An 11,157-nucleotide genomic window follows, 5' to 3' on the forward strand; every position below is an offset into this window, starting at 1 on the left:
TAGATTAATCTGAAATGTATTATTAAACATGACATCTGGTTTAGAGCATACCGACTGGTTTTAAACTGGTAATTATGATTATGGAGAAACATGGCAATACTACAGTTACTCTGGAGGTACTGGCTGGTTCCACATGGAAAAGGAGAATTTGAAAATGTCAGATGTTCTCTTAATGAAAACCAAAAAAAAACTCAAGTGCACAAGAATCATACAACATGAGCTGTACTCATGACAGCTTATTACAACACATATTTAGGGAGGGCAGTTTCTAAGAGCCCATAACTAGAACATAACCAGGCTTGGGCGACAGAGTTATGATTTCCAATACCATCAAAAATAGAAATTCCCCTTGCACCTGAGGGGTCTATACTTGGTCCTCTCCCCCCCCCCCCCCCCCCCGCCTCTATACCAAAACTTGCCAAAAATAGCAGATAAATGACAGAAGAAAAAGCAATTCCCATGAAGACAGGGGCTCAGCCTGGGACACATCTGCATCATGAAGGTGGTTCTGTTGCCAGGAAGGAAGGACAGAAAGCGTTGGCATGTGTGGTGACAAGAGGATGGTTGTAGATCCGCCTATATTTACATGCCCAAAATAGGGACGCCAGGTAGAAAGTAGGGGTGCAATAGTTAAGCTAATAAATTGAATCGATTTAAAAAAAATGTGCAACAAGATTTATTTTTGGTGAAGATCGAAAAAAGGAGCGTAACAACCAAGTATAGAGCCCTGAGGGATTAGTGCATAGGGTTTAAGTGGTAAAATAACACTAAATAAGGAATCATGAAAATATTGACAAACTATCTAACCGCATATCTCTGTTCAGCCCACTGACGTGTCGGTATCACTGCGGTTCTACAGTAAGGTATGCTGAATCTATGGAAGAAGTGTGCTTATTTCCTAATATCTATTCATTATGGGGTGCAACAGTTAATTCAAACGTTTAACTTGTTTAATTGATCATACAAAATAATCAATAAAAAACTGGGGGGGCAAAAAAATTTGAGCACTGGCAAACGTTTTCAAAAATTAAAATAGCAGTTCTACAGGCTCAAAACACGACGCATAGCGATGCATTGTGTGTCTATTTTCACAATTTTTGAATGCAACATCATTGTATAAAATGAGTGGCTAATCAGACTAATCGATTTAGTCGATTATAAAATAAAATGTAATAATTGTTTTTGCGTCGATTCGTTGATGTATAAAAAATGAACAGAATTAACAAACCGACTTCTCAATTATGCGATATCCAAAAATCTATTAATACAATAATCAACAAAATAATCAATAGTTGCAGCCTTAATTCAGTATTCTATGCACCATAAGTATTTAAACCCAGCAAGACTTGTCCAAGTAGACTAATTGCATATGTCATGCATGCTAAAATGTCATACATGCTATAATGACTGATCACCATCAGCTCAGCTTTTACATTTTGTGTTTTTACACAAATAACATCACAAACCATATAGCCTGGTAAATTGTCAGGCAGTTATGAAGCTATGAAAAAATAGATACCGCCCAAGCCTGCCCCTTCCCTTATATAATTACGTCCAAATAAAGGTTTGTCATGAAAAAGGAGGACTTCAAACACGTAGACATTATTGAACACAGTCCAAAGTTAAAGCGTCCTTTAACTTAAGACGCAAACCCACATGGTTGCACACCATCTCTGCTGACAGAGACACAACGATGTCCATCATAAAAGAGTTCATTGGTTTCCTTCATTCTGTCACAGTCTTGTCACCTTCTGAAGGCTCGTCGCTCTCTGCGACATCCTCTTCATCATGACTCCTTTCCCCTTCCTCCTCCTTTGAGCTATCCTCTTCTTCATCTTCACTGGAGGTCACAGCAGTTGGTATCTTGAGGACGATCTCGTCGTCCCCATCCTCATCGTTGACCGCCATCAACCTCCTCTTTTCCAGGACGGAGGGGGTGCAGAGCGGTGTGACATCCTGACGGAGGCGGAGAGGGAGGGGAACGTAACCAGGGTTATTAAATGTCTCTTTTCGACTGCAAGAACTAAGTGAACTGTGCTGTGCACTGCAGTGCCGTGAAACGTATTTCCAGGTTCTGGATTTGTTTCCATACGCTACGGCTCTGATTCAGATATGGTTCTCGCAAGCTAATTTGGGCCCTGCTCACGAGGTGGCACTAACCCTGAGTTCTTGGAACTTGTACATTCAAATGTTTTTCGAAAATAGCAACAATAGCTGATCAGCTCTTAGATCAACTATTTTCAATCAATTATTTATAAAGTACCTCTCCCCTTCTGGTTATAATGAAAACATAAAACAATCACAGAACTTCATGCGTTCAGGAAAGTTCCAGGTTATGGCATGTCCTGGGTTACCCTTCGTAGTAACAAAGAGCCAATAGTTAAGACACTATGTCCCATATCTGTTACTGATCTAGTGAACTGCACCTTATGTACGGCACCTGCTGCAACTATCCTCCTCCCTTCTTATGAAACTAAAAATGATGGAGCGTATGAAAAAAATAATTTCACCCACTTCTTTACACCTGTGATTAAGTCGATTCTGGTTCTATAACTAAGCGTAAAAAAGGGAAAATACATATTTTGTTAGCTGAAACTAAAATGAAAACCAACGTTAAAAAAAGACACTGAAAAACGAATGAATAATTAAAACTATACCAACTGTGATATGAACTAAATGAAAACAAATCTGAGAACAGCAGGTAGCATAGCTGTGGCAAACATTATTAGAAGTCCATTATTTAGAGATTAAAGTCTCTTAACATGTACTTTCATTCAATAGTTAGCATGCACAGATTGCATGTTTAAATTAAGAGTCTTAGTGAGCAGCTGGTTTCAGAAGAACCAACATAAACAGATTAATATGTGATGAAAAAACATGAGTTGAGATATGCTTTCAACATCACCATCAACCAGTGGATTTGTTGGCACATGGGTTTAATCGCCCTGCCAATCAGAGGCAGGCGATAAGCATTACGTACCACATTACTGTCGGCACACTTATTTGACCCCAGATCACTGATACACCCGAGGTCACTTTCAGTTGGTGCCAATGAAAAACATTTACAATCATTCTTCAGGGCTTGAACTTGTCTTTCAAATGTCAAAATCAAGCACCTTCAAGGTGCATAATCACAAATATGGCCTTTAGAACCACATTTATATGTAAGTATTTCATCTACTTTCAAGCGCCAGTACAAACCCTGATACTTCAGTACAAGGTAAAACAGAATGGATTGTCCTTACATTGCTACACGTAGATGCATTCATCTCATCAGATGACCTCTTCTGTGCAGCCTGGAAGGAAAGATTATGTTAATGTTCACAAAAGACGATCATCACAAGTAATTAAACAGAAAGCTAACACTGTACTAGTGCTTACTGAAGCATTGCTAGAAATAAAGCAGGAAAGAAGAGATGACCAACATTCTAAAACCACAGGTTCTTACAAATCCAGGGAAGTCGTATTCGATCCCGTGCGCTGCCAGTCTCTTCCGGAGTTTCTTCTCCTTGCGTAGCAGCTTATCGGTCATCTTGTCCACCTCCTCCTGCGTGTGTACCTTGTTGTAGCGTGCCACGGCAGGATTTGAGGGCTTACGAAACTTCCTCATTGAGCCAACAAACAACTTCTCATGAACCTTCTCTGGGGGCATCACATGACCTGAGAACCAGCACGAGAGACAAGAGGTTTAGGTTTAGATTTGGAGTTCACTCATACAATACTGTGCTGCTCTAGCAGTTACAGACTTGTTCTGGTTTTTAAACCAACCATCGCCATTCTCAGACCAGATTTTTTCTTTTAATTAAGAGTCTCAGTGAGCAGCTGGTTTCAGAAGAACCAACATAAAACATGAGTTGAGATATTTTTTCACCATCAACCAGTGGATTTGTTGGCACATGGGTTTAATCGCCCTGCCAATCAGAGGCAGGCGATAAGCATTACGTACCAAATTACTGTCGGCACAGTTATTTGACCCCAGATCACTGATACACCTGAGGTCACTTTCAGTTGGTGCCAATGAAAAACATCTACATCTACTAAGGGAGAAATGCAGATTTGCATTCTACATATAAAAGTTTCATTTTTGTTTCAGACTGGCCTCCAGTACTCTCACAACTCTAACACCAGTGCAAATGACATACAAGCTGATAACGCCGGTGTTCAAGGCTTGTGATATGCGCAGCAATGTTACTTTGTATATATTTGATATCAAACGGGTGTTGTGGTGGATGTTGCCGTGTTTTCATGAAGGCTCACATTTGATCAGCCTCTCTCCCATCAGGTAGTTGTTCATGGTCTCAGCAACGATCTTGGCCACGTCATCACATTCATACTCAACGAAGGCGTAACCTTTACTGCCACCTGTCTGAAGATGCCAGCAGAGAAACACATTAGTTCATGTGCTCAGCACGCACACACGCGCAAAATACTTGAGCTTCTGTCTTGAACTTATTTCTAACAGTCTATGACTAAACATACTCATATTTCTCATTCAGTCAGTGATGTTTTTGTCAGCACCTGGGTTTAATCACACTGCCAATCAGCAGGCAGGCGATAAGCAAACGTACCACATTACTGTAGGCACACCTACATGACCCCAGATCATTGATACACCTGGAGTCACTTTCAGCCGGTGCCAGGGAGAAGGTTCAAGCTGCAATTCAGAATTTATATAATATATGTAACCAAGGGTTGGAATCCTTTAGGATTAACGATTCTGGTTCCTTTATTATTCCCTCTTAATGGCCATATTCGTTCCATTTAACGATTCCTATAGGCCAGGGTGTTCCAAATGGGTCAGGTCTGTAACTGTGAGTGTGTACAAATGGAACCAAATTGACCCGTAAGGGTCCATTTGGTGATGGTCCTTGAAATTACAAAGTTTGAGAACCACCAGTATTGCAATTGTACAGCAGACGTGAAGCCCACAGACCAGCTCTGACAAAGTGTGATAAAGCGGTTCCGGGAAAAAACGGTTCCAAATGTGATGGAACTGATTCCGGTTCCGGATCCCAATCCTAGAGGACAGACATAATAGTGTCGGTACCTTTTTGCTCCTGGCCAGGCGAAGCCGCATGACTGTCCCGAACTGTTGGAAGTAGTTCTTGAGTTGTTCCTCGAAGAGTCCCATAGGCAGATGACCCACGTAGATCACCCCTGGATTCAGACGGCCTCCTCCTCCCTTCTAAAAGACACAAACACACTCATCTATAATTACACTTTATTTTTACGTTGCTGTCGGGTAGAAACCTTGCATGTCCACAACCGTTCCTTTTATATAGTTAAAATAGTGAAAATGGCCAATGATCTACAAGCTCACGACGCATACAAAAAAAAAACATTAAAAGTTGATTAGGATTTTTATTATATGTTTTTTTATTACAGCATATCATTAGTTGGCATGTGGAGGAGAATCAATGGTTTCTAGTTTTTAAACCAACCATGGCCATTCTCAGACCAGACGTTCTAATATGGGACCCACGCACACCGTTTAAAAAAAAAAGTTTTAATTAAGAGTCTCAGTGAGCAGCTGGTTTCAGAAGAACCAACATAAAACATGAGTCGAGATATTTTTTCAACATCAACCAGTGGATTTGTTGGCACATGGGTTTAATCCCCCAGCCAATCAGAGGCAGGCGATAAGCATTATGTACCACATTACTGTCGGCACACTTATTTGACCCCAGATCACTGATACACCTGAGGTCACTTTCAGTTGGTGCCAATGAAAAACATCTACATTCATTCTTCAGGCTTGAACGCCTTTCAAAAGTTAAAATCAAGCACCTTCAAGGTCTGGCCTTTAGAACCACATTTAATTTAAAGTATTTCATCTACTCGAGCTGCAGTCCAGAATTTGTGCTAATGAATAAAGTGTTCATGTAACTACTCTGTATGGTAGAATATATTAATACAATATAACTAGCACATCTGCAGTGGTTGGAGGTGTTCTCCTAGTCCCTACTCTTCCATTGAGACATTTAGACCCCGGTGAGGGTAGGACACCTACTGGTTGACCAGTAGTACTGCCTCAAGCTCATATGCCCAAAATTCCCCCTGGCCAAGCCAGGACTGCCTCTCATCTCGGCAGAGCAGAAATGTAAATTTATCCAATTGTAACTCTGAAAAGTGTAACCACGGGTCCATTTGGTTCAATTTGTACACTCTCAGAGTTACATTAACATTAACTTGACTATATAAATTGGGGTCCCAGAGATAGAAATGCAATTAAATGGGGGTCCGTAGCCTAATGCATGTCAAACTGGGGGTCCTTTAAATTAAAATGGTTGATAATCACTGCTAGAGCCAAACAAATCTTCTCTTATGGGGGTCCCTGGCATATTTTTCTCAAATGGGGGTCCGAGAGCTAATACGTGTCAATTTAGGGGTCCTTAACATGAAAAAGTTTGAGAACCACTGCATTAACAGATACATTTCTGCATGAAGGGCATTTCTAATACTATGGCATAATTGGTAAATCATGCGATTTAAGTAAAAAAGCATGTTTTCCACCACTGGTTGGTTTCACGTTGTTTTAAAGGCCACACGAGCCTGATTTACACGTCGTCCTGAGACGGCGTGCCGCTCACCTGTAATATAAGATCTACAAGCTCCCGACACGGCACGATGCTAACTGGCTGTGAGCTTGTAGATCTGCTATTTCTAAGTTAAATCCTCGGTTACCAACCTTGCCTTGTGGTCTCTTCTTCACCTCCTGGACTTTCTTCTTAAACTCTTCTTCCTGCTGTGGGTTTAACGCCAGCAGCTCGCCGGACCCCCCTGCTTCCCCTTCAGTCATGTTGTCTTAGTAATATATATTATATAATGGTTATATAATGACTATATCAACGCTGAATAACAAGAAGTTTACACTGGCAAACAACAACTACGCAACTTGTCGTCCATACAACACCACCACGCTGGTCTCTTCTGCTTCCGGTTTGTCCATGTGTTGAAAGTCAACGACGTTTTATGTTTAGCTGTAGGCAATGCCTCCTCCCGCACAGCGCCCTCTGCAGCAACGGAGATCTAACGACTAGCTATGTGTGTCAACAAGCAGCATGGAAACTGGACGGTCACGGAGGGAGGGAGGGAGGGAGGGAAGGGGGATGGATGGATGGATGGATGGACGGACGGACGGACGGACGGACGGACGGACAGACGGACAGATAGACAGACGGACAGATAGACAGACAGACAGACTGACTGATGAATTTAATACACAGGATCACAATGGAAACAAGCCCTTGGCCTTAGGGCTTTTTGTGTTATCTTTTTAGCATCATTGTATAATCGTATACCACTGTACTATTTGCAAACTGTTAATAAAGTATTCAATCAATCAAACAAACAGACAGACAGACAGACAGACAGACAGACAGACAGACAGACAGACACAGACAGAGAGAGAGAGAGAGAGAGAGAGAGATAGTTAGACAGATAGATAGACAGACAGACAGATAGATAGATAGATAGATAGATAGATAGATAGATAGATAGATAGATAGATAGATAGATAGATAGATAGATAGATAACGTCTATCTAATTGCTCCAGGAACTGTAAGAAGAGGTGTGTAGTCAAGGCTCAGTGCATCATCAAGGACAGGCACCACCCCAGTCACAAACTGTTCATACCCCTACAGCGACCGCGGCCAGGCAAGGAGGCCTACCACCAGGCAACACCACCAGGTTCATGAACAGCTTCCATCCGGCTACCATTAGACTGCTGAACAAGGCATGATCATCTGGCTGGCCTTGGACATTTTTTTACTCTTGTGGATTACACCAGTGAAAGGTACCTTATGTGGCCTAGGCAGTTGAACCTGGCTGATACCCTGGCTGATACCCTGCACCTTAATCCCATGTAGAACAGGCTGATTTTATAACAATAATATCTCAAATTTATATAGCGTACCCAAAAAAAAGCGCTTTATACATGATGGGGGGCATGAGAAAACAAAAAAAAAGAAAAGAAAAAAAAACGTAACTAACGTCCATATCATGTATTGTACAGTAAATCTGCTGCTATGCTCACGTACCTTATGTCTAACCTCAGTCCTCAGGTACATACATACCGCACCTGTAAATAGCGGAGCAGATAAGTGCTACGATCTTTCAATTTATGATAAAAGCGTGAAAATTGGCGTGAGCAGTCTCCATGGGTCACTTGACAAGAATATTGTCTGAGCCATTTGTAATTTCAAGATGGCGGCCATTTTTCAAGATGGCCGACACCTTAGTGGGCAGTTAAGTGATATGATGGTTTATTTGGTGATACAAGCATGAAAATTGGCATGAGCAGTCTCTGTGGGTCACTTGACAATAGGCCACCCACAGCTATTTGAAATTTCAAGATGGCGGCCATTTTTCAAGATGGCCAACACTTTAGTGGAGCAATTAAGTTATATAATGGTTTATTTGGTGATACAAGCATGAACATTGGCATGAGCAGTCTCTGTGGGTCACTTGACAATAGGCCACCCACAGCTACTTCAAATTTCAAGATGGCGGCCATTTTTCAAGATGGCCAACACTTTAGGGGAGCAATTAAGTTATATAATGGTTTATTTGGTGATACAAGCATTACATTTGGCATGAGCAGTCTCTAAGGGTTGCTTGACAAGAAAACACTCCCAGCCACTTGAAATTTCTATTTTCAAGATGGTCGCCCCCTGGATCCTCAAAAGATACATTTTCTCATAGAAATGTACGTTTTTTTTTCCATTATGGACGATTATTATTATTATTATTATTATTATTATTATTGTGCTAAAACAGTTGTGTTGATTTGTTGATCATAGATAGATTAGATAAGAGTGAATATCTGCACTACCAGGGCACACTGGTGATATATCACTGCTGTTAAACCTCAGAGTGGGGTTCAATGTCAGCTAATTGAAAGTTAGTATCCCAGATGCTGTCTAATTTCCCCCAAAACAGTTAGATAGCCGCACCTGAATTGACAGGTTGTGCCAGCGCGGGAGAGCCGAGCCAAGGTTAATGGGGTTTTAATTAACCGGATGGTGTACAGATCGCATGGGATTTAAATGGCATTGGATGAACGATCGGACTAAGTGTTGGGTTAAGGCACAAACTTAGTTGTATCCCATACATCAAAGTGCTTGGTAAAAGGTGATAAAAGGATAAACCCTCTGCCTCTGCCTATGCTGCAGACATGGCAGAAGCCATCATAACAGTTGTGAAAACTAACTGGGACAGATGTTTCATTTGTCAGCAGGTCACCAAGGAAAAACTCATTCAGCCAAGTTTATTCAACAGAGAGCACGACCGTACTGGTCATGATACCATTGCAAGAAATGTTCCATTATTTCATAAGATCAATGCTCTGCCTATCTTACTTAGTCCAACCCGACTAGATGAAGGTGATGGCATAGAAAGCACATTGACAAGAAACAGAGCAACATATCATTCAAGCTGTTCAACAACACAGAGCTGGAAAGGGCCCAAAAGAGAGCATCTACATCTGCTGAAGACACTGAAGATACCAAAGATATCCATGTCAAGAGACTAAGAAGATCTAATGTATGACCGGTCCAGTGATGTCACAACTGTGAACGAGGCCAGGCTTGATCTCTTTGCCAGAAAGCAAAGACGATATGACTTGATCCTGCCAACTCAAGCAGCACTCAAAGAGCATGCCAAACGTGCTTCTTATGAGGCTGGATACGTGTGGGGACAGGCATTGAAGCGACCTCCACAAATGCCGAGCCCATCTGACTGGGGATGGGTGGAACAGGACGAGAAGTGGAAAGAGTCTTCTGGACTCCACTTCCACCTATTGCGGAGAGTTGTTGGGAGTTGACCAAATGTGGGTGCACCAAGGCATGTACTGGAAGGTGTAAGTGCTTCAGATATGGACCCAGTTTCACATGCCTATGTAATTGCCCCTGCTAGAACCTATATTTGCATGTTTATTTTGCCAGAGTTATTCCCCGTTGTCCTCTATGTTTTCAAGTGTAGGCCTATGGCTCGGCTTCCCCTCGCCACATCGGCGCATCATGTTTTACTTTGTATCTAGTCTATTACTGTGTAATTTTCAGTTGTTACTTTGTAACATTGCTTCCACTACCTTCCACTGCCATATCTAACAGTGAAGCACATTTTCAGTTTAGTTCCTTAGTATAGTTTGTCATGGTTCCGTGGCTATTGCCATTCAGTGTTAGCCATTGCTCATAATTTTGGAGCACTGTCCGTTCAGCACCACAACTGTGCTTATCAGCACCACAACTGTGTTAATTTATTCATCTTATTTTTTGTTTCCCCACCCCTTAGTATCTATTTGACACATGTAATGGCTGTTAGTTAAAAAAAAAAAAGATATATATTATCCTCCCTTGTGACTGTTACCTTGTCGTGGTAAGGGAGCTTGTGTAAGCCTACCTCAGTGAACCCTGAGAGCTATGCCGGTGGGAGGCAACTCCTGACAGGTTTTACCAAACTGGACAGCTTGTGGGCGAGGAGTCAGACAAAACACAGTCAAACAACCTCTCTTGACAGAGCTTTTTGAGGAACCCAATACATTTCTATGAGAAAAGGTATCATTTAAGGATCCACATGGCGCACGGCAGACATCTTGAAATTTCAAGTGGCTGTGGGCGGTTTCTTGTCAAATGACCTTTTGAGACGGCTCATGGCAATTTTCATGCTTGTATCACCAACTAAATGATTTCTTAAGCTTAACTGCTCCACTAAGGTGGTGGCCATCTTGAAAAATGGCCGCCATTTTGAAATTTCAAGTAGCTGTGGGTGACTTATTGTCAAATGACCCACAGAGACTGCTCATGCCAATTTTCATACTTGTATCACCAAATGAACCATTATATAACTTAAATGCTCCACTAAAGTGTCGGCCATCTTGAAAAATGGCCGCCATCTTGAAATTTCAAGTAGCTGTGGGTGGCTTATTGTCAAGTGACCCACAGAGACTGCTCATGCCAATTTTCATGCTTGTATCACCAAATAAACCATCATATCACTTAACTGCCCACTAAGGTATCGGCCATCTTGAAAAATGGCCGCCATCTTGAAATTACAAATGGCTCAGACAATATTCTTGTCAAGTGACCCATGGAGACTGCTCATGCCAATTTTCACGCTTTTATCATCAACTGAAAGATTCTGCCAGAAAAAAGCAT

At 41.6% G+C, this 11,157-nt stretch overlaps 1 protein-coding gene across 1 annotated transcript; it reads right to left on the reverse strand.

Annotated features, from left to right (window-relative positions):
• On the reverse strand, window positions 1-6,928 carry nifk (nucleolar protein interacting with the FHA domain of MKI67). The gene is made up of 6 exons (XM_084084071.1): window positions 6,689-6,928; window positions 5,048-5,185; window positions 4,258-4,366; window positions 3,449-3,660; window positions 3,246-3,296; window positions 1-1,956 (listed from the first exon to the last, which is right to left on the reverse strand). The coding sequence occupies exons 1-6, from the start codon at window positions 6,797-6,799 to the stop codon at window positions 1,726-1,728; spliced, it is 852 nt and encodes a 283-aa protein (XP_083940197.1). The 5' UTR covers window positions 6,800-6,928; the 3' UTR covers window positions 1-1,725.
• Between the last annotated feature and the right edge of the window lie 4,229 nt (window positions 6,929-11,157).

This window comes from Gymnoscopelus microlampas (assembly GCF_963454915.1).
Source record: "Gymnoscopelus microlampas genome assembly, chromosome: 17".
NCBI lineage: Eukaryota > Metazoa > Chordata > Actinopteri > Myctophiformes > Myctophidae > Gymnoscopelus > Gymnoscopelus microlampas.